Consider the following 19,778-nt stretch of genomic DNA (forward strand, 5'->3'; position numbering starts at 1 on the left):
GGCCGTCCCTCTAAACTTTCAGCTCATACAAGGAGAAGACTGATCAGAGATGCAGCCAAGAGGCCCATGATCACTCTGGATGAACTGCAGAGATCTACAGCTGAGGTGGGAGACTCTGTCCATAGGACAACAATCAGTCGTATATTGCACAAATCTGGCCTTTATGGAAGAGTGGCAAGAAGAAAGCAATTTCTTAAAGATATCCATAAAAAGTGTCATTTAAAGTTTGCCACAAGCCACCTGGGAGACACAACAAACATGTGGAAGAAGGTGCTCTGGTCAGATGAAACCAAAATTGAACTTTTTGGCAACAATGCAAAACGTTATGTTTGGCGTAAAAGCAACACAGCACATCACCCTGAACACACCATCCCCACTGTCAAACATGGTGGTGGCAGCATCATGGTTTGGGCCTGCTTTTCTTCAGCAGGGACAGGGAAGATGGTTAAAATTGATGGGTAGATGGATGGAGCCAAATACAGGACCATTCTGGAAGAAAACCTGATGGAGTCTGCAAAAGACCTGAGACTGGGACGGAGCTTTGTCTTCCAACAAGACAATGATCCAAAACATAAAGCAAAATCTACAATGGAATGGTTCAAAAATAAACATATCCAGGTGTTAGAATGGCCAAGTCAAAGTCCAGACCTGAATCCAATCGAGAATCTGTGGAAAGAACTGAAAACTGCTGTTCACAAATGCTCTCCATCCAACCTCACTGAGCTCGAGCTGTTTTGCAAGGAGGAATGGGAAAAAATGTCAGTCTCTCGATGTGCAAAACTGATAGAGACATACCCCAAGCGACTTACAGCTGTAATCGCAGCAAAAGGTGGCGCAACAAAGTATTAACTTAAGGGGGCTGAATAATTTTGCACGCCCAATTTTTCAGTTTTTGATTTGTTAAAAAAGTTCTAAATATCCAATAAATGTCGTTCCACTTCATGATTGTGTCCCACTTGTTGTTGATTCTTCACAAAAAAATAAAGTTTTATATCTTTATGTTTGAAGCCTGAAATGTGGCAAAAGGTCGCAAAGTTCAAGGGGGCCGAATACTTTCGCAAGGCACTGTAAATGGAGAAATATAACTGTGTAAATCAAATGTGTTGACTAAATAATGAGGATGGTTTGGTGTAGGCTACATACTATGCACTATACATGAAGTACTCACTGTGTAGTGTGGGCTACATAGTATGGACTATACATGAAGTACTCACTGTGCAGTGTGGGCTACATACTATGGACTATACATGAAGTACTCACTGTGTAGTGTGGACTACATACTATGGACTATACATGAAGTACTCACTTTGCAGTGTGGGCAACATACTATGGACTATACATGAAGTACTCACTGTGTAGTGTGGGCTACATTCTATGGACTATACATGAAGTACTCACTGTGTAGTGTGGGCTACATACTATGCACTATACATGAAGTACTCACTTTGTTGTGTGGGCTACATACTATGGACTATACATGAAGTACTCACTGTGTAGTGTGGGCTACATACTATGGACTATGCATGAAGTACTCACTGTGTAGTGTGGGCTACATACTATGGACTATACATGAATTACTCACTTTGTTGTGTGGGCTACATACTATGGACTATACATGAAGCACTCACTGTGCAGTGTGGGCAACATACTATGGACTATACATGAAGTACTCACTGTGTAGTGTGGGCTACATTCTATGGACTATACATTAAGTACTCACTTTGTTGTGTGGGCTACATACTATGGACTATACATGAAGTACTCACTTTGTTGTGTGGGCAACATACTATGGACTATACATGAAGTACTCACTGTGTAGTGTGGGCTACATACTATGGACTATACATGAATTACTCACTTTGTTGTGTGGGCTACATACTATGGACTATACATGAAGTACTCACTGTGCAGTGTGGGCAACATACTATGGACTATACATGAAGTACTCACTGTGTAGTGTGGGCTACATACTATGGACTATACATGAAGTACTCACTTTGTTGTGTGGGCTACATACTATGGACTATACATGAAGTACTCACTGTGTAGTGTGGGCTACATTCTATGGACTATACATGAAGTACTCACTGTGTAGTGTGGGCTACATACTATGCACTATACATGAAGTACTCACTTTGTTGTGTGGGCTACATACTATGGACTATACATGAAGTACTCACTGTGTAGTGTGGGCTACATACTATGGACTATACATGAAGTACTCACTGTGTAGTGTGGGCTACATACTATGCACTATACATGAAGTACTCACTGTGTAGTGTGGGCTATTCACTATGGGCTGCAACTGGGCTCCTGGCAGCATGAACTGCATCTGTTGGGCCAACATGGCCGCTGCTGTCTTCTGCTGGATCAGGTTGTTTCTCCCGTTGATCTCCAGCTGGGTCTTGAGGTGGGGAGGGGGGTGCAGGTACTTACAGTTGTCACGCGTGCAGCGTCCCTGGGGAGGGGGAGAGAAGAGAGAGCGGCTGAGTTGTGGTGCATCGTAGCTAATGAATTGCGGCATCTCTTAGCTATTTAGATTTAGGAGAGATGAACCGGAGTGACATGAAGATGAGAGTAATGTGATTGGGGGATCAATCACTCTGGGGTTCCCCTGACAGGACAGCCATAAAGACAACAAGATGGAGACCTCCATGTCATTTAGGAGGAAAAGCTGTTCAAGCTCTATCACATGGGGTACATCCCAAATGCACTCTATTCTCTATATAGTGTACTACTTCTGACCAGGGCACATAGGGCTTGCAGTATACAGTATAAGTAATAGGGTGCCATTTGGGATACTCACCCTTGAAGTGAAGTGCATTACTTGAGGTGTAAATGGTCAAACATGGGATAAAGTAGAAATTCAGTAAAGCCCATTTTGAGATAGAAAATCCCTCACTGAATATCACACAGTAGATAGTGATATAGGCAGTAAGTCATAAGAGACAGTACATGCAAGGTAATTAACACCAACATAGAACTCACTTTGGAGTGTTTTATTTTGTAATATATCCCAACTGGGAGTATCGAGGACATTGAGAGAAAAAAGTGCAGGGAATGAAATTACTGTTTAATTCTACCTCTTAATTGACATAGTACTATCTCTGAACCAAATTAAAATGTTAGTAACAATTACACTATGTACCCAGGTATTCAAGGATTTTCTATTTTTATTGACAAATTAAGTGTTATTGAAATAGCGCCTGTTGTGTGTCTGCCAGGATTCACTATTTTCACCTTTGCACAGTTATGTTCGTGGTACCATGCTGACAAAGGGTAAACTCAGGGGAATAGGGTGTCCTAATTGACACCCTATTCCCTAAGTAGTGCACTACTTTTGACCAGAGCTCTATGCATACAATTTGGAACAGATCCAGGGTAAAGAAAACACATGCTACAATCTCACCCTGGTCCTAAATCAGGCCAGACCTTATAGCCATATACCCAGTGCAGATGTCGGATCTTAACTTGATCACAGAGAATTTTCCTGCTGAGCCAGGAAATGTTGTGATTTCCTGAAAATCAGCAGTTGTCTTTCTCTCCATGCAGAGGCAGTCAAGTCATTGAGATCAGGGCTTAATGTCATTGTGGCCGAGCGACAACATTAAGAACATACAGCTGGTGGGGTTATACACTCCATCGGCAGGACAGAACAGCAGCCTCTGGTAAGACACGGGACGGGGGCCTATGTATATATGTGAACAACAGCTGGGGCACAATATCTAAGGAAGTCTCAAGGTTTTTCTCGCCTGATGTAGAGTATCTCATGATAAGCTGTAGACCACACTATCTACCTAGAGAGTTTCAACTGTATTTTTTGTAATTGTCTACATACCACCACAGACCGATGCTGGCACTAAAACCGCGCTCAATGAGCTGTATACTGCCATAAGCAAACAGGAAAACGCTCATCCAGAGGTGGCGCTCCTAGTGGCCGGGGACTTTAATGCAGGGAAACTTAAATCAGTCTTACCTCATTTCTACCAGCATGTTAAATGTGCAACTAGAGGGGGAAAAAAATCTAGACCACCTTTACTCCACATACAGAGAAGCATACAAAGCTCTCCCTCGCCCTCCATTTGGCAAATCTGACCATAATTCTATCCTCCTGATTCCTGCTTACAAGCCAAATTTGAAGCAGGAAGCACCAGTGACTAGGTCAAAAAATTACTGGACTGCATTGGTAGCACAGACTGGAATATGTTCCGGGATTCTTCCGATGACATTGAGGAGTACACCACATCAGTCAATGGATTTATCAATAAGTGCATCGAGGACGCCGTCCTCACAGTGACTGTACGTACATACCCTAACCAGAAGCCATGGATTACAGGCAACATTCGCACTGAGCTAAACGGTAGATCTGCTGCATTCAAATAGTTGGACTCTAATCCTTAAGCTTATAAGAAATCCTGCTATGCCCTCCGACGAACTATCAAACAGGAAAAGCGTCAATACTGGATTAACCTCATGAAATTCTGGGGGCAGTATTTCATTTTTGGATGAAAAACGTTCCCGTTTTAAACAAGATATTTTGTCACGAAAAGATGCTCGACTATGCATATAATTGACAGCTTTGGAAAGAAAACACTCTGACGTTTCCAAAACTGCAAAGATATTGTCTGTGAGTGCCACAGAACTAATGCTACAGGCGAAACCAAGATGAAATTTCATACAGGAAGTGAGACAGATTTTTGAGGCGCTGTGTACCAATGTCTCCTTATATGGCTGTGAATGCGCAAGGAGAGAGCCTACACTTTCCCCAAGGTGTTTGCAGCATTGTGACGTATTTGTAGGCATATCATTGGAAAATTGACCATAAGAGACTACATTTACCAGGTGTCCTCCGTCGAAACTATTGCGCAATCTCCAGGTGCGCGCATTTTTCCATTTTGAACAGAGGAGAAACCAAACTGCCAGGAGTGACTTATCATCGAATAGATATGTGAAAAACACCTTGAGGATTGATTCTAAACAACATTTGCCATGTTTCTGTCGATATTACGGAGTTAATTTTGAAAAAAGTTTGCGTTGTTATGACTGAATTTTCGTTTTTTTTTTTCTCAGCCAAACGTGAAGAACAAAACAGAGCGATTTCTCCTACACAAATAATCTTTTTGGAAAAACTGAACATTTGCTATCTAACTGAGAGTCTCCTCATTGAAAACATCTGAAGTTCTTCAAAGGTAAATCATTTTATTTGAATGCTTTTCTTGTTTTTGTGAAAATGTTGCATGCTGATTGCTAGGCTTAATGGTATGCTAGCTATCAATACCCTTACACAAATGCTTGTTTAGCTATGGTTCAAAAGCATATTTTGAAAATCTGAGATGACAGTGTTGTTAACAAAAGGCTAAGCTTGAGAGATAATATATTTATTTCATTTCATTCGCGATTTTCATGAATAGTTAACGTTGCGTTATGGTAATGAGCTTGAGGCTATAAATAGGATCCCGGATCCGGGTTTGCTCGTCGCAACAGGTTAAGATCGATTCATACTACACCGGCTCCGAAGCTTGTCGGATGTGGCAGGGCTTGCAAACTATTACAGACTACAAAGGGAAGCACAGCCGAGAGCTGCCCAGTGACACGAGCCTACCAGACGAGCTAAATAACTTCTGTGTTCACTTCGAGGCAAGTAACACTGAAACATGCATGAGAGCATCAGCTGATTCCGGACAACTGTGTGATCACGCTCTCCCCAGCCGATGTGAGTTAAGACCTTCAAACAGGTCAACATTCACAAGGCCGCAGGGCTAGACGGATTACCAGGACGTGTACTCTGAGCATGTGCTGACCAACTGCAAGTGTCTTCACTGACATTTTCAACCTGTCTATGACCGAGTCTGTAATACCAACATGTTTCAAGCAGACCACCATAGTCCCTGTGCCCAAGAACACTAAGGTAACCTGCCTAAATGACTACCGACCTGTAGCACTCACGTCTGTAGACATGAAATGCTTTGAAAGGCTGGTCATGGCTCACATCAACACCATTATCCCAGAAACGCTAGACCCACTCCAATTTGCATACCGCACCAACAGATCCACAGATGATGCAATCTCTATTGCACTCCACACTGCCCTTTCACACCTGGACAAAAGGAACACCTATGTGAGAATGCTATTCACCGACTACAGCTCAGTGTCCAACACCATAGTGTCCTCAAAGCTCATCACTAAGCCAAGGAACCTGGGACTAAACACCTCCCTCTGCAACTGGATCCTGGACCTCCTTAAGGGCGGCCCCAGGTGGTAAAGGTAGGTAACAACACATCCGCAACGCTGATCCTCAACACGGAGGCCTCTCAGGGGTGCATGCTCAGTCTCCGTCTGTACTCCCTGTTCACTCATGACTGCACGGCCATGCACAACTCCAACACCATCATTAAGTTTGCTGATGACACAAAAGTGGTAGGCCTGATCACCGACAATGGGAGGAGGTCAGAGACCTGACCATGTGGTGCAAGGACAACAACCTATCCCTCAACGTGATCCAGACAAAGGAGATGATTGTGGACTACAGGAAAAGGAGGACCAAGCACGCCCCCATTCTCATCGACAGGACTGTAGTGGAGCAGGTTGAGTGCCTTGGTGTCCACACCAATAAACTAACATGGTCCAAGCACACCAAGACAGTCGTGAAGAGGGCACGACAAAACCTTTTTTTTTCTTGATTTCTTACTTATCTATTCTTTACACTTACTTTTTCTTGAAACTGCATTGTTGGTTAAGGGCTTGTAAGTAAGCATTTCACTGTTGTATTCGCGCATGTGACAAATCAAATTTGATTTGATGTTTATGCATTTGAGCCTATCCAAAGACGATTTAGTTGAGCTAAGACAGTGGTCTTTGATATGTAAATGGTCAGTGTATTCTTTTTACTTCTTGAAAATGATTAACTTGTGGGTCTAATGGGCTCCCAAGTCTAATGGGCTCCGATAGGGCAGCGCACAATTGGCCCGGCGTCATTGTAAATATGAAATTGTTCTTAACTGACTTGCCTAGTTAAATAAAAACAAATATTTAAAAAATGTGGGCTCATGCTGGTCACTAGATCTCCCAGCACTCATGGAGTGTGCTGCTTAGACCATTGCACTATGGCAATTCACAATGCTCTAGCAAGCACAGAGAAAACTATGAATTATGTAAGAGGGTGATGATGTGGTAGGCACAGCTTGTCCCATGAATTAATCACAAAAATTGAGGATGAGATGATAACTGCGAAACAAACATTCTGGATAATCTAGAGAATCTGGAACTATTTATTGATCAGCATTATGATATGCTTGAAAAACAAACGGATACATCGAAGCGAACAAGAAAATACCTTTCTGCTAGCGAAACGGGAGCAAAGTCGTTGTCTAAAATTCCAAACTTAACATTGGAGGGGGACGTTTTTATAACGGTCTCCAGAAGAGAGAGCATTGCTTACAAGCACGAGCAAGCAGTTTAAAAAACTGTCTCTATTGCCAGGCCTACTGGGGGAGGTTGAGGCCTTAAAAACAGGAATGGATTACAGTAATAATGTGATGGAAGAAAAAAAAACGAGCGGAAAATAAGATATTGAAAGCTACCGTGGACTCCCTAAAAGACACGACAGAGAGGCTACGGTATGATAATGAAAACCAAATTACTTGATCTAAAGTGCACAAGTATGATAAATAATATTGTTATAATGGGAATAGAGGAGGATGAAAACAAAAACTATCAGTCAACGGAGGAAAAAGTCAAGGTGTTCATGAAACCTAATCTCAAGATGGCGGACGAACAGGTGGAAACAATTGATTTTCAAAGAGCTCACCGTTTTGGTGGAAGAACAGAGGGAAGGCCCCGTCCAATCGTAGCTATGCTAACCCACTACAAAATGAAAATTGCCTTGTTACAACAGGGTAGGGATTTGAAGAACTCCCCATTCTCTATTAATGAACAATTTCCTCATGAAAAAGTGAAGAGACGATGTGCCCTGTACCCCCCTTTCAAAAGGCTCTGAGCAGAGTACCAGAATGCTTGTCTAGTGGTCGATAAATGATGTGTAAATAATAAAATGTTCAAGGACTGGAAGATTACAACGTGGCTGTGAGTGTAGCTATCTCTTGTTGAAGTGGTCCCGGTGACATATTTGCACCGCATTATACAGTACAAATATGGATTCATAGATAAAAAATTAAAAAATGTGTTTGTTGCATGAACAACTTTATTTTTGTTTTTATTCATGCATTATGGAACCGTGAACTATGTGGACTTAAAATAAGGTTGTATTTATGGTAATGCAGAATGGGTATGATGAACTGATCCTCTTTCTATTAAGGCATTATGGAACTTTGGGCTATATGGACGTAAAGTCAGGTTTTGATTTAGGGGAAGGCAGGATGTGTAAGGCTGACCTGTTCTTTCTTTATGATTCATTCATGTATTTCATTTGAAGACTGTGCATTAGAAATACCAGGGTAGTTTTTTGTTGTTGAATATGATATGTCCTAATTGTAGAAGTTGGGTATATTATGACTTAAAAGCTGTTATATAAGTGTGGCCCTTGTTCGGAATGAATCGGAATGATTAGCTTTAAAGATAAAACTGAATAAATATGAATAGATGTATTATATAGGATAAAGGATTATATAATTATAAACCTGCCCAGGTTTTCTATTGGAATAGGCCTATACAATCCTAAAATAATTGGCATTACCCTTTTACATTTAAAAAATAAATCTCAATATAAAATGTAAATTATGATTATTCATCCGATACACACCGGCAAATGGATGGATTAGGTATTGTCAACAGGGTGGTTGTCTCTAGTGTGTGGCAGGCTGGTTAACACTGGGATAAAGTGATTCAAGTTAACGGTAGAACTAATACAGTAATTGGCTTATGGAAGCACTTCTCTAAGCGAGAGAAAAGTATATTATATATTTCAATATAAGCTATTTATGCTGCATTTTATATTCTTGTTCCTAATTCCTAGGTGTAAAACAGCCAAGGAGATAGAGCAACAACCCTGGAATAAGGGTGTCACGTTCTGACCTTTATTTCCTTTGTTTTGTATTTATTTAGTATGGTCAGGGCGTGAGTTGGGTGGGCAGTCTATGTTTGATTTTCTATGATTTGGGGATTTCTATGTTTCGGCCTAGTATGGTTCTCAATCAGAGGCAGGTGTCATTAGTTGTCTCTGATTGAGAATCATACTTAGGTAGCCTGGGTTGCACTGTTTGTTTGTGGGTGATTGTCTATGTTAGTGGCTTGTGTCAGCACAGGTCTCATTTGTAGCTTCACGGTCGTCATTGGTTTATTGTTTTTGTATTGTGTTGCAGTGTTCGGTGTTTTCTTTATTAAAATTCAAGATGAACACATACCACGCTGCATTTTGGTCCTCTGATCCTTCTCGCCTCTCCTCTTCAGATGAAGAGGAGGATGACTGTGACAAAGGGTGGAGAGAGGGTGCGTTTTACAGGTTTACTCGCTCTGGATTGTCAGTACTGTTCTTGGCTGCCGTGGCTGTGTCGGAAACGATTGTCAGTTGAACTTGAGTATGCCTTCCCATAAGATAGTGCCTGGATTTGGCTTGCGGTCGGCTCTGGCACAGCCATGGCACGATACAACAGGATATAATGTGATGCCTAAGACACATTATTACTTGAAGCCGTTAGAATCTATGTTCCTCTTTCCTTCTTCCTTTTTGTCAGAATACAACAGGATATAATGAGGACTATATGAAATATGTCTTGAATGTAATGGACATAAAAAAAGGGACTGGTCTTACGATATATTTAGGTTGTTTTCTCTTCTTTTTAAATTATTTTTTTATGAACAATTGAATCCAATGAACTGAGCAGGCTGGGCTGACATGCTTACAGCCTGGCTAGGACTTTATAATATGAGCATGCATGTATAAGATTGTTATTATTTATATTACCTATTATTGTTACTCTGTTACTTTTTTCCATGTGTAAAGGATCTCGTCCTCCTCTTCGGAGGAGTAGCAAGAAGGACCGGAGGACCAATTTGCAGGTAAATGGTGGTAAGTGTTCATAATGTAATATTTAAGGAATCAAACTGAACACTGAAATACAAAAAAACAATCAAGTGAACGAACGAAAACCGAAACAGTCCTGTCTGGCGACATACACAGACAGAAAATAAACACCCACGAAACACATGTGGAAAAAGGCTACCCAAGTATGATTCTCAATCAGGGACAACTAACAACACCTGCCTCTGATTGAGAACCATACTAGGCCGAACACAGAAACCAACATAGAAAAACAAACAGACTGCCCACCCCAACTCACGCCCTGACCCACTAAAATAAAGACAAAACAAAGGAACTAAGGTCAGAACGTGACACCATGTTATTTGGTTATTCGGGGGGAGGTTTTAGTGGGTGGAATATTAGGACAATTGGAGGTTTACAAAGTTGCAGCTACAGTATGCTCAACAGTGCAAATATTATGGTACAGCTACAGCTATACGGACACTTAATCATCATGGTGCTTTTTAATGGTAAGTTTACAAACATTGGTTGCAGTACTATAATTGAAACATGGGTATCATTATGGTAAGTGGGGAAATAAGTATAGCAAGTTATAATTGCAATATCAATTGCTTACAGGAAACTCATTCTACAAATCTAGATGAGGTTGGGTGGAAAAAGGACTCTGAGGGAGAAATATATTTTTTGTCACGGGCAAAGAAACTCAAAAGGGGTGATTGTGCAAACTGATCAACAAGGAAGATGGATTATTTTAAATATACTATTGGACCAAAAACAGATCTGGCGATCTACACTTTTTCAAAAATATAATAATCTATTGAGCTCACAAGCAACCAAATAATCTATTATTACAGTGGGAGATTATAATACTGTTTTAAGAAACTCAGTGGATCGTAAAGGAAATCATTTTACAAACTATCACCCTCAAGCACTTAAGGAGATTACAAAGATCATGGATACATTAGAACTACTGGATATATGGAGGCTGAAAAACCCTGACCTAGTGAGATGTATATGGAGGAGGCTTCATCAAGCTAGCCGTCTTGATTACCTCCTAGTCTCATTCTTGCTGGCATCAAAAGTTTTAAAAAGTATTAATAGGAGACTGAATGCGATCGGACCACCATCTAATTGGCCTCCATATGACTCTTACAGAATTAATTAAAAACTAAAAGAAGTGGAGGTACTTATTCAAGAACGATCAAGTGTAATGTATTACAAAAATACAGCGAATTGGATGGAATCTTGAATCTTCAACACAGAAATTCTACCAAAAAAAGAATTTACAGAAACTCGTCACAAATGATGGAGTTATTTTGATTGACCAAATGTTATTTTGAAAGAGGAAGGAAAATATTTGAAGCATGTTTTCTTTTCAGTCTCCTCTATGTCCACTGAATGGTGTTAAATGTGAGTATTGATTTCCTAATAGTAATAATAATAATAATAATAATAATAATAATAATGTAAAATTAACACATTTACAGAAAGAACAGTGTGAAGGCCAATTTACAGAAGAGGAACTTTGTGAAGCAATAAAACATTTTCAGTCTGGAAAAACATGCCAAGAGTGTGCAAAGCTGTCATCAATGCAAAGGGGGGATACTTTGAAGAATCTAAAATTTAAAATACATTTTGATTTGTTGAACACTTTTTTGGTTACTACATGAGTCCCACAAATGTTATTACATAGTTTTAATGTCTTCACTATTATTCTACAATGTAGAAAATAGAAAAATAAAGAAAACCCCTGGAATGAGTATGTCCAAACTTGGCTGGTACTGTACATCTACCCCCTATAAATATGTACATTTATTATAATCCACATAAAAATTAACACAAGACTTGCTGTAGCCTGCACGTAACCTACATGAGTTACAATGTAGGTATGGTACTGCATTGCATACAAACACTGCTTCCAGCTGCCCCTTGGTGGCGATTCTAAATATTTATTCAGCTATTAAAATCCTCCTGCTGCAGGATTATTTTCCTCCTGTGACAAAAATAGGTCAAATTAAGATCCAACATCTGGTATGTTTTCAGTCTACCAAGTAAGCAGCTTTTCAAAGGACAAACATCTCAAACCATGTGACTAATTGAGGGAGGGAGACATGCATGCACACCCACACCATGTTGTGTAGTAGAGAAGGAGAGCAGAGACCAGCAAAGCCACTATGTTACCTTATTAAAGGGAAAGCCCCGCCTTATCTCAGCTCACTGGTCACCATAGCAGCACCCACTCGTAGCACACGCTCCAGCAGATATATCTCCCTGGTCACCCCCAAAGCTAATTCTTCCTTTGGTCGTCTTTCCTTCCAGTTCTCTGCTGCCCATGACTAGAACGAATTGCAGAAATCTCTGAAACTGGAGACTCACATCTCCCTCACTAGCTTTAAGCACCAGCTGTCAGAGCAGTTTACAGATCACTGTACCTGTACTTAGCCTATCTGTAAACAGCCCATCTATCTACCTACCTCATCCCCATACTGGTATTTATTTAGCTCCTTTGCACCCCAGTATCTCTACCTGCACATTAATCTTCTGCCGATCGACCATTCCAGTGTTTATTTGCTATATTGTAATTACTTCGCCACCATGGCCTATTTATTTCCTTAACTTACCTCATTTGCACTCACTGTATATAGACTTTTTGTTTTATTTTGTTCTACTGTATTATTGACTGTATGTTTGTTTTACTCCATGTGTAACTCTGTGTTGTTGTATGTGTCGAATTGCTACGCTTTATCTTGGCCAGGTCGCAGTTGCAAATGAGAACATGTTCTCAACTAGCCTACCTGGTTAAATAAAGGTGTTCTCAACTAGCCTACCTGGTTAAATAAAGGTGAAATAAAATAAATCAATCAAAAATGAGACTTGGAGAGATGCAGTGAAATGTGTTGTTTTACAGGGTCAGCCATTGTAGTACAGCACCCCTGGAGCAAATTAGGCTTAAGTGCCTTTCTCAAGGGCACATCAACCGATTTGTCACCTTGTCGGCTCAGGTATTCAAACCAGCGACCTTTGGGTTAGTGGCTCAACACTCTAACTGATAGACTACCTGCCACCCAGATGCTGGCTCAACATTCAAAATGTAGGTTCCACTACATTGCTTATTTATTTTATTAGGCAAGTCAGTGAAGAACAAATCATTATTTACAATGACAGCCTACCCCGGCCAAACCAGGACGATGCTGGGCCAATTGTGTGCCGCCCTATGGGATTCCCAATCTCAGCCGGTTGTGATAGAGCCTGGATTCAAACCAGGGTGTCTGTAGTGACACCTCTAGCACTGAGAAGCAGTGTCTTAGACCACTGCGCCAGTCGGGAGCCCAATGTCACACTCATTTTCTGTAAGCCTATAGCCTAAATACATAGACAATCATTAGTCTTAACAGGCTGTTCTTTAAGCACTTCTCTGAAAATATGCTTTTACACATTCTAAAATAGAAAATAGATAACCTGCTATGTTGTTTGTGAGGGCAATCATTTCATAAGTCCTTCTTAAAGTGTCAAGTGAAACAAGCATGCTCCCCACTCGTTTCTGTAAAAAGATGAAGGATGGGGCTGGAGAAATGTAACCACTCTCACATTCATAGACAAAGCTATGGATGCAAGGACTGACATCCATAACTTCTAAATGATAGTTTTAACCATGTTTGAAGGCTATATAATGTTAGTTTACATTTACTTCTTTAATTACAAAACATTGGAGTGAAACAAGCTTATATTTTGGGTTTTAATGGGGTACGACAGTTGAACTAAGATCATGGGGCATTTCTAAGTTATAATCTTCAAGAATCAATGTGTTCATTTCATGAATTCAGCTGTCCAAAAGGGATAAAGCAACTGTAGATTGCCCCTTTAAAATACTTAAACTCTAATTTCTGGCCTCTTTACAACAAGCCTATATATAACATTATCCATGTATCTTGTTGTTAAATGTAATTCAATGTATTGTAAATGTCCTCTGCTGTACCCTCTCCCTCCAATCTAATAACACTTCATGGGGTGTTGGTGGAGGAGGGGGGAGGAGTAGAGGATGGGAGGAGAAGAGGAGGGGAGGAGGAGGGGAGAGGAGTAGAGGATGGGAGGAGAAGAGGATGGGAGGAGAAGAGGAGGGGAGGAGGAGGGGGCAGGTGTAGAGGATGGAAAGAGGGGGAATGGTGGAGGATGGGGGGAGGAGTAGAGGATGGGGGGAGAAGAGGAGGGGAGGAGGAGGGGGGAGGTGTAGAGGATGGGAGGAGGAGGGGGGAGTAGAGGATGGGAGGAGGAGGGGGGAGGAGTAGAGGATGGAAAGAGGGGGAATGGTGGAGAATGGCGGGAGGAGTAGAGGATGGGGGGAGAAGAGGAGGGGAGGATGGGACGAGGAGGAGGGTGGTTGGTGCAGGAACACTGCAGGTGAAAGCAGAGACTCAAGAGGAAGGAAGGAAACTGCAGTCCCCATTAAACTCCTGGGCTGGCAGCAGCTGTCCCTCCCTCCCTCCCTCCTTGCAGATGAGCTGTTAAACCCCTAAACAGGCTCCAGTCATAATCAACCCCCCCCCCCCCCCCCTCTCCCCCACCCCTGCCTTCCACCAGCCCTCCTCCGCCTCATGCCCTCCCTGCCAGGAGGCCAGTAGGGAGGCAGCCAGCAGGGATTGGGACTAGCGAGGTAGTGATGTCACAGAGGGGAGACAGTAATGGTGATGGATGGAGTCGCGCTGTGATGAGGACACTGAGAGGACATCTGAACAGGAAGTGCTGGTGTGTGTGAGCTCTGGACTGGTAGGACGCAGCTTGAAGGGTAGGAAGAGGAGAGTCACACTGTCTCCTATATCACCACCCAGGTGTTTTTCTTTTACAGAGCATTATATACAGCGCATTGGGAAAGTATTCAGACCCCTTGACTTTTTTCAAATTTAGTTACGTTACAGCCTTATTCTAAAATGTATTAAATCGTTTTTTCCCCCTCATCAATATACACACAATACCCCGAAGTATCAGACCCTTTACTCAGTACTTTGTTGAAGCTCATTTGGCAGCGATTACAGCCTCTAGTCTTCTTGGGTATGACCCTACAAGCTTGGCACACCTGTAATTGGGGAGTTTCTCACATTCTTCTGTGCAGATCCTCTCAAGCTCTGTCAGGTTGGATGGGGAGTGTCGCTGCACAGCTTTTTTTTAGGTCTCTCCAGTGATGTTCGATTGGAGCAGTTTTTTTATCAAGGATCTCTCTGTACTTTGCTCTGTTCATCTTTCCCTCAATCCTGACTAGTCTCCCAGTCCCTGCCACTGAAAAACATCCCCACAGCATGATACTGCCACCACCATGCTTCACTGTAGGGATGGTGCCAGGTTTCCTCCAGACGTTGGCATTCAGGCCAAAGAGTTAAATCTTGGTTTCATCAGACCAGAGAATCTTGTTTCTCATGGTCTGAGAGTCTTTATGTGTCTTTTGGCTGTCATGCCACTCTAGCATAAAGGCCTGCTTGGTGGAATGCTACAGAGATGTTAGTCCTTCTGGAAGTTTATCCCATCTCCACAGAGGAACTCTAGAGCTTTGTCAGAGTGACTATTGGGTTCTTGGTCACCTCCCAGACCAAGGACCTTCTCCCCTGATTGGTCAGTTTGGCTGGCCAGCCAGCTCTAGGAAGAGTCTTGGTGGTTCCAAACTTCTTCCATTTAAGAATGATGGAGGCCACTGGGTTCTTGGGGACCTTCAATGCTACAGAAATGTCTTGGTACCCTTCCCCAGATCTGTGCCTCGACACAATGCTGTCACGGAGCTCTACGGACATTGATTCGGTTTAATTTTTGCTCTGACATGCACTGTCAAATGTGGGACCTTATATAGACAGGTGTGTGACTTTCCAAATCATGTCCAAACAATTAAATTTACCACAAGTGGACTCCAATCAAGTTGGTTAAGCATCTCAAGGATGATCAATGGAAACAGGATGCACCAGAGCTTAATTTCGAGTCTCATAGCAAAGGGTCTGAATTCTTAAGTAAATAAGGTATTTATTTTATTTTAACCTGCTTTTGGTTTTTCATTATGGGGTTTTGTGTGTAGATTGATGAGGCATTTGTTTTATTAAATCAATTCTTGGATAAGGCTGTAACGTAACAAAATGTTGAAAACGTCAAGGGGTCTGAATACTTTCTGAATGCACTGTATATCACCACCCATGGGGTTGTTCACAGAGCATTATATATCACGACCCAGGGTTTTGTTCACAGAGCATTATATATATCACCACCAAGGGGGTTGTTCACAGATCATTCTATATATCACCACCCAGGGGGTTGTTCACAGAGCATTATATACTTCACCACCCAGGGGTTTGTTCACAGAGCATTATATATATCACCACCCAGGGGGTTGTTCACAGATCATTATATATATCACCACCAAGGGGGTTGTTCACAGATCATTATATATATCACCACCCAGGGGGTTGTTCACAGATCATTCTATATATCACCACCCAGGGGGTTGTTCACAGAGCATTATATACTTCACCACCCAGGGGTTTGTTCACAGAGCATTATATATATCACCACCCAGGGGGTTGTTCACAGAGCATTATATATTTCACCACCCAGGGGGTTGTTCCCAGAACATTATATATATCACCACCCAGGGGGTTGTTCACAGAACATTATATATATCACCACCCAGGGGGTTGTTCACAGAACATTATATATATCACCACCCAGGGGGTTGTTCACAGAGCATTATATATATATCACCACCCAGGGGGTTGTTCACAGAACATTATATATATCACCACCCAGGGGGTTGTTCAAAGAGCATTATATATATTTCACCACCGAGGGGGTTGTTCACAGAGCATGATATATATTTCACCACCCAGGGGGTTGTTCACAGAGCATGATATATATTTCACCACCCAGGGGGTTGTTCACAGAGCATTATATATATATATCACCACCCAGGGGGTTGTTCACAGAGCATTATATATATATCACCACCCAGGGGGTTGTTCACAGAACATTATATATATCACCACCCAGGGGGTTGTTCACAAAGCATTATATATATCACCACCCAGTGGGTTGTTCACAGAACATTATATATATCACCACCCAGGGGGTTGTTCACAGAACATTATATATATCACCACCCAGGGGGTTGTTCACAAAGCATTATATATATCACCACCCAGTGGGTTGTTCACAGAACATTATATATATCACCACCCAGGGGGTTGTTCACAGAACATTATATATATCACCTAGAGAGGGCAAGCTTTTTCAGGGATGTCAGTAATGAGAGCTCATTATGGACGTATCGAAGGCCTTGGACACTGTTGACTATGCCCTGCTGTTGCATAGATGAAAAAAGGTTGGTTTAAGCGTTGATGCATTGGATTGGTGCCAGAACTACCTTTCTGACAGAACACAGTGTGTAGCACAGGAGGGTAATTAAATCAGATTTTCGTGGGTTACAAAAGAGTTCGCCGGGGCTCAATTTTAGGTCTGATCCTTTTTACACTGCACATACATGATATAGGGAAGACCTCTGACTGCAAATCTCCATCTGTATGCTGATGACACAAGTATTTATTCTAGCGCATAAAGATGGAGTCACTTGCAGATTTTAACAATAAAAGGCCAGCAAATTGATAGGGTCAACTCCTATAAGTATCTTGGGATTTGGTTAGATGAAAAGCTCAATTTTAAACAGCACATTGATACTCAGGCTGACTGGCTCTCATTTAGGCAAATGAGAAATAAGTGCATTCGGGCTATCCGGAAGGCCAAAGTTAGTTACTTTAAGGAACAGTTCTCTCTCTGTGGGTCTAACCCCAAGAAGTTCTGGAATATGGTTTTAAACAGCAGCTTTAAACAGTTCTGAAGAATAAACCATCCTCCTCACAGCTGCCCATGTCCCTTAATGTTGAATATGTGGTTGTTACTGACAAGAAGGACATGGCTGAGCTCTTTAATCACCACTTCATTAAGTCAGGATTCCTATTTGACTCAGCCATGCTTCCTTGCCAGTCCAACATTTCCTCATCTCCCACCCTTTCTAATGCGACTATCCCTGATGCTGCTCCCTCTTTTTCCCCTGCCACGCTACAAAGTTTCTCCCTGCAGGCGGTCACTGAGTCCGAGGTGCTTAAGGAGCTCCTTAAACTTGACCCCAACAAAAACATCTGGGCCAGATGGTTTAGACGCTTTCTTCTTTAAGGTTGCTGCCCCTATCATCGCCAAGCCTGTCTCTCCTCTCTAGAGAGGTTCCCATTGCTTGGAAGGCAGCCACTGGGCATCCTTTATTTAAAGGGCGAGACCAAGCTGATCCTAACTGTTATAGGCATATTTCTATTTTGCCCTGTTTATCAAAAGTGTTGGAAAAACTTGTCAATAATCAACTCACTGGCTTTCTTGATATCTATAGTATTCTCTTCGGTTTGCAATCTGGTTTCCACTTAGGTTATGGATGTGTCACTGCAACCTTAAGGTCCTCAATGATGTCACCATTACCCTTGATTCTAAGAAATGTTGTGCTGCTGTTTTTATTTACTTGGCCAAAGCTTTTTTTTTTTTTTTTTAATTTTACCCCCTTTTTTTCTCCCCAATTTCGTAGTATCCAATTGTTGTAGTAGCTACTATCTTGTCTCATCGCTACAACTCCCGTACGGGCTCGGGAGAGACGAAGGTTGAAAGTCATGCGTCCTCCGATACACAACCAACCAAGCCGCTGCTTCTTTAACACAGCGCACATCCAACCCGGAAGCCAGCCGCACCAATGCGCCGGAGGAAACACCGTGCACCTGGCCACCTTGGCTAGCGTACACTGCGCCCAGCCCGCCACAGGAGTCGCTGGTGCGCGATGAGACAAGGACACCCCTACCGACCAAGCCCTCCCTAACCCGGGCGACGCTAGGCCAATTGTGCGTCGCCCCACGGACCTCCCGGTCGCGGCCGGTTACGACAGAGCCTGGGCGCGAACCCAGGACTCTGATGGCACAGCTGGCGCTGCAGTACAGCGCCCTTAACCACTGCGCCACCCGGGAGGCCTTGGCCAAAGCTTTTGATACGGTAGACCATTCCATTCTTGTGGGCCGGATAAGGAGTATTGCTGTCTCTGCGGGGTCTTTGGCCTGGTTTCCTAACTACCTCTCTCAAAAAGTGCAGAGTATAAAGTCAAAACATCTGCTGTCTCAGCCACTGCCTGTCACCAAGGGAGTACCCCAAGGCTCAACCCTAGGCCCCACGCTCTTCTCAATTTACATCAACAACATAGCACAAGCAGTAGGAAGCGCTCTCATCAATTTATATGAAGATGATACAGTCTTATACTCAGCTGGCCCCTCCCCGGATTTTGTGTTAAATGCTCTACAATAAAGCTTTCTTAGTATCCAACAAGCTTTCTCTGTCCTTAACCTTGTTCTGAACAACTCTAAAACAAAGGTCATGTGGTTTGGTAGCAAGAATGCCCCTCTCCCCACCGGTGTGATTACTACCTCTGAGGGTTTAGCGCTTGAGGTAGTCACCTCATACAAGTACTTGGGAGTACGGTTAGACGGTAGACTGTCCTCTTAGCACATATCAAATCTGCAGGCTAAAGTTAAATCTAGACTTGGTTTCCTCTATCATAATCATTCCTCTTTCACCCCAGCTGCCAAACTAACCCTGATTCAGATGACCATCCTACCCATGCTAGAATACGGAGACATAATTTATCGATTGGCAGGTAAGGGTGCTCTCGAGCGGCTAGATGTTCTTTACCATTCGGCCATTAGATTTGCCACCAATGTTCCTTATTGGACAC

The 19,778-nt window shown here is 42.4% G+C and overlaps 1 protein-coding gene across 7 annotated transcripts in view; it reads right to left on the minus strand.

The window, feature by feature from the left end:
- Nucleotides 1-19,778, minus strand: part of LOC139391197 (muscleblind-like splicing regulator 3) — an 87,989-nt gene that overhangs the window by 26,121 nt on the left and 42,090 nt on the right. For all 7 annotated transcript variants that reach the window (XM_071138806.1, XM_071138807.1, XM_071138808.1 and 4 more), the window contains one exon: nt 2,273-2,458. In XM_071138806.1, coding sequence (XP_070994907.1) covers nt 2,273-2,458 — 186 coding nt within the window. The remainder of the gene's footprint in view (nt 1-2,272; nt 2,459-19,778) is intronic.

Source organism: Oncorhynchus clarkii, chromosome 31 (assembly GCF_045791955.1).
Source record: "Oncorhynchus clarkii lewisi isolate Uvic-CL-2024 chromosome 31, UVic_Ocla_1.0, whole genome shotgun sequence".
NCBI lineage: Eukaryota > Metazoa > Chordata > Actinopteri > Salmoniformes > Salmonidae > Oncorhynchus > Oncorhynchus clarkii.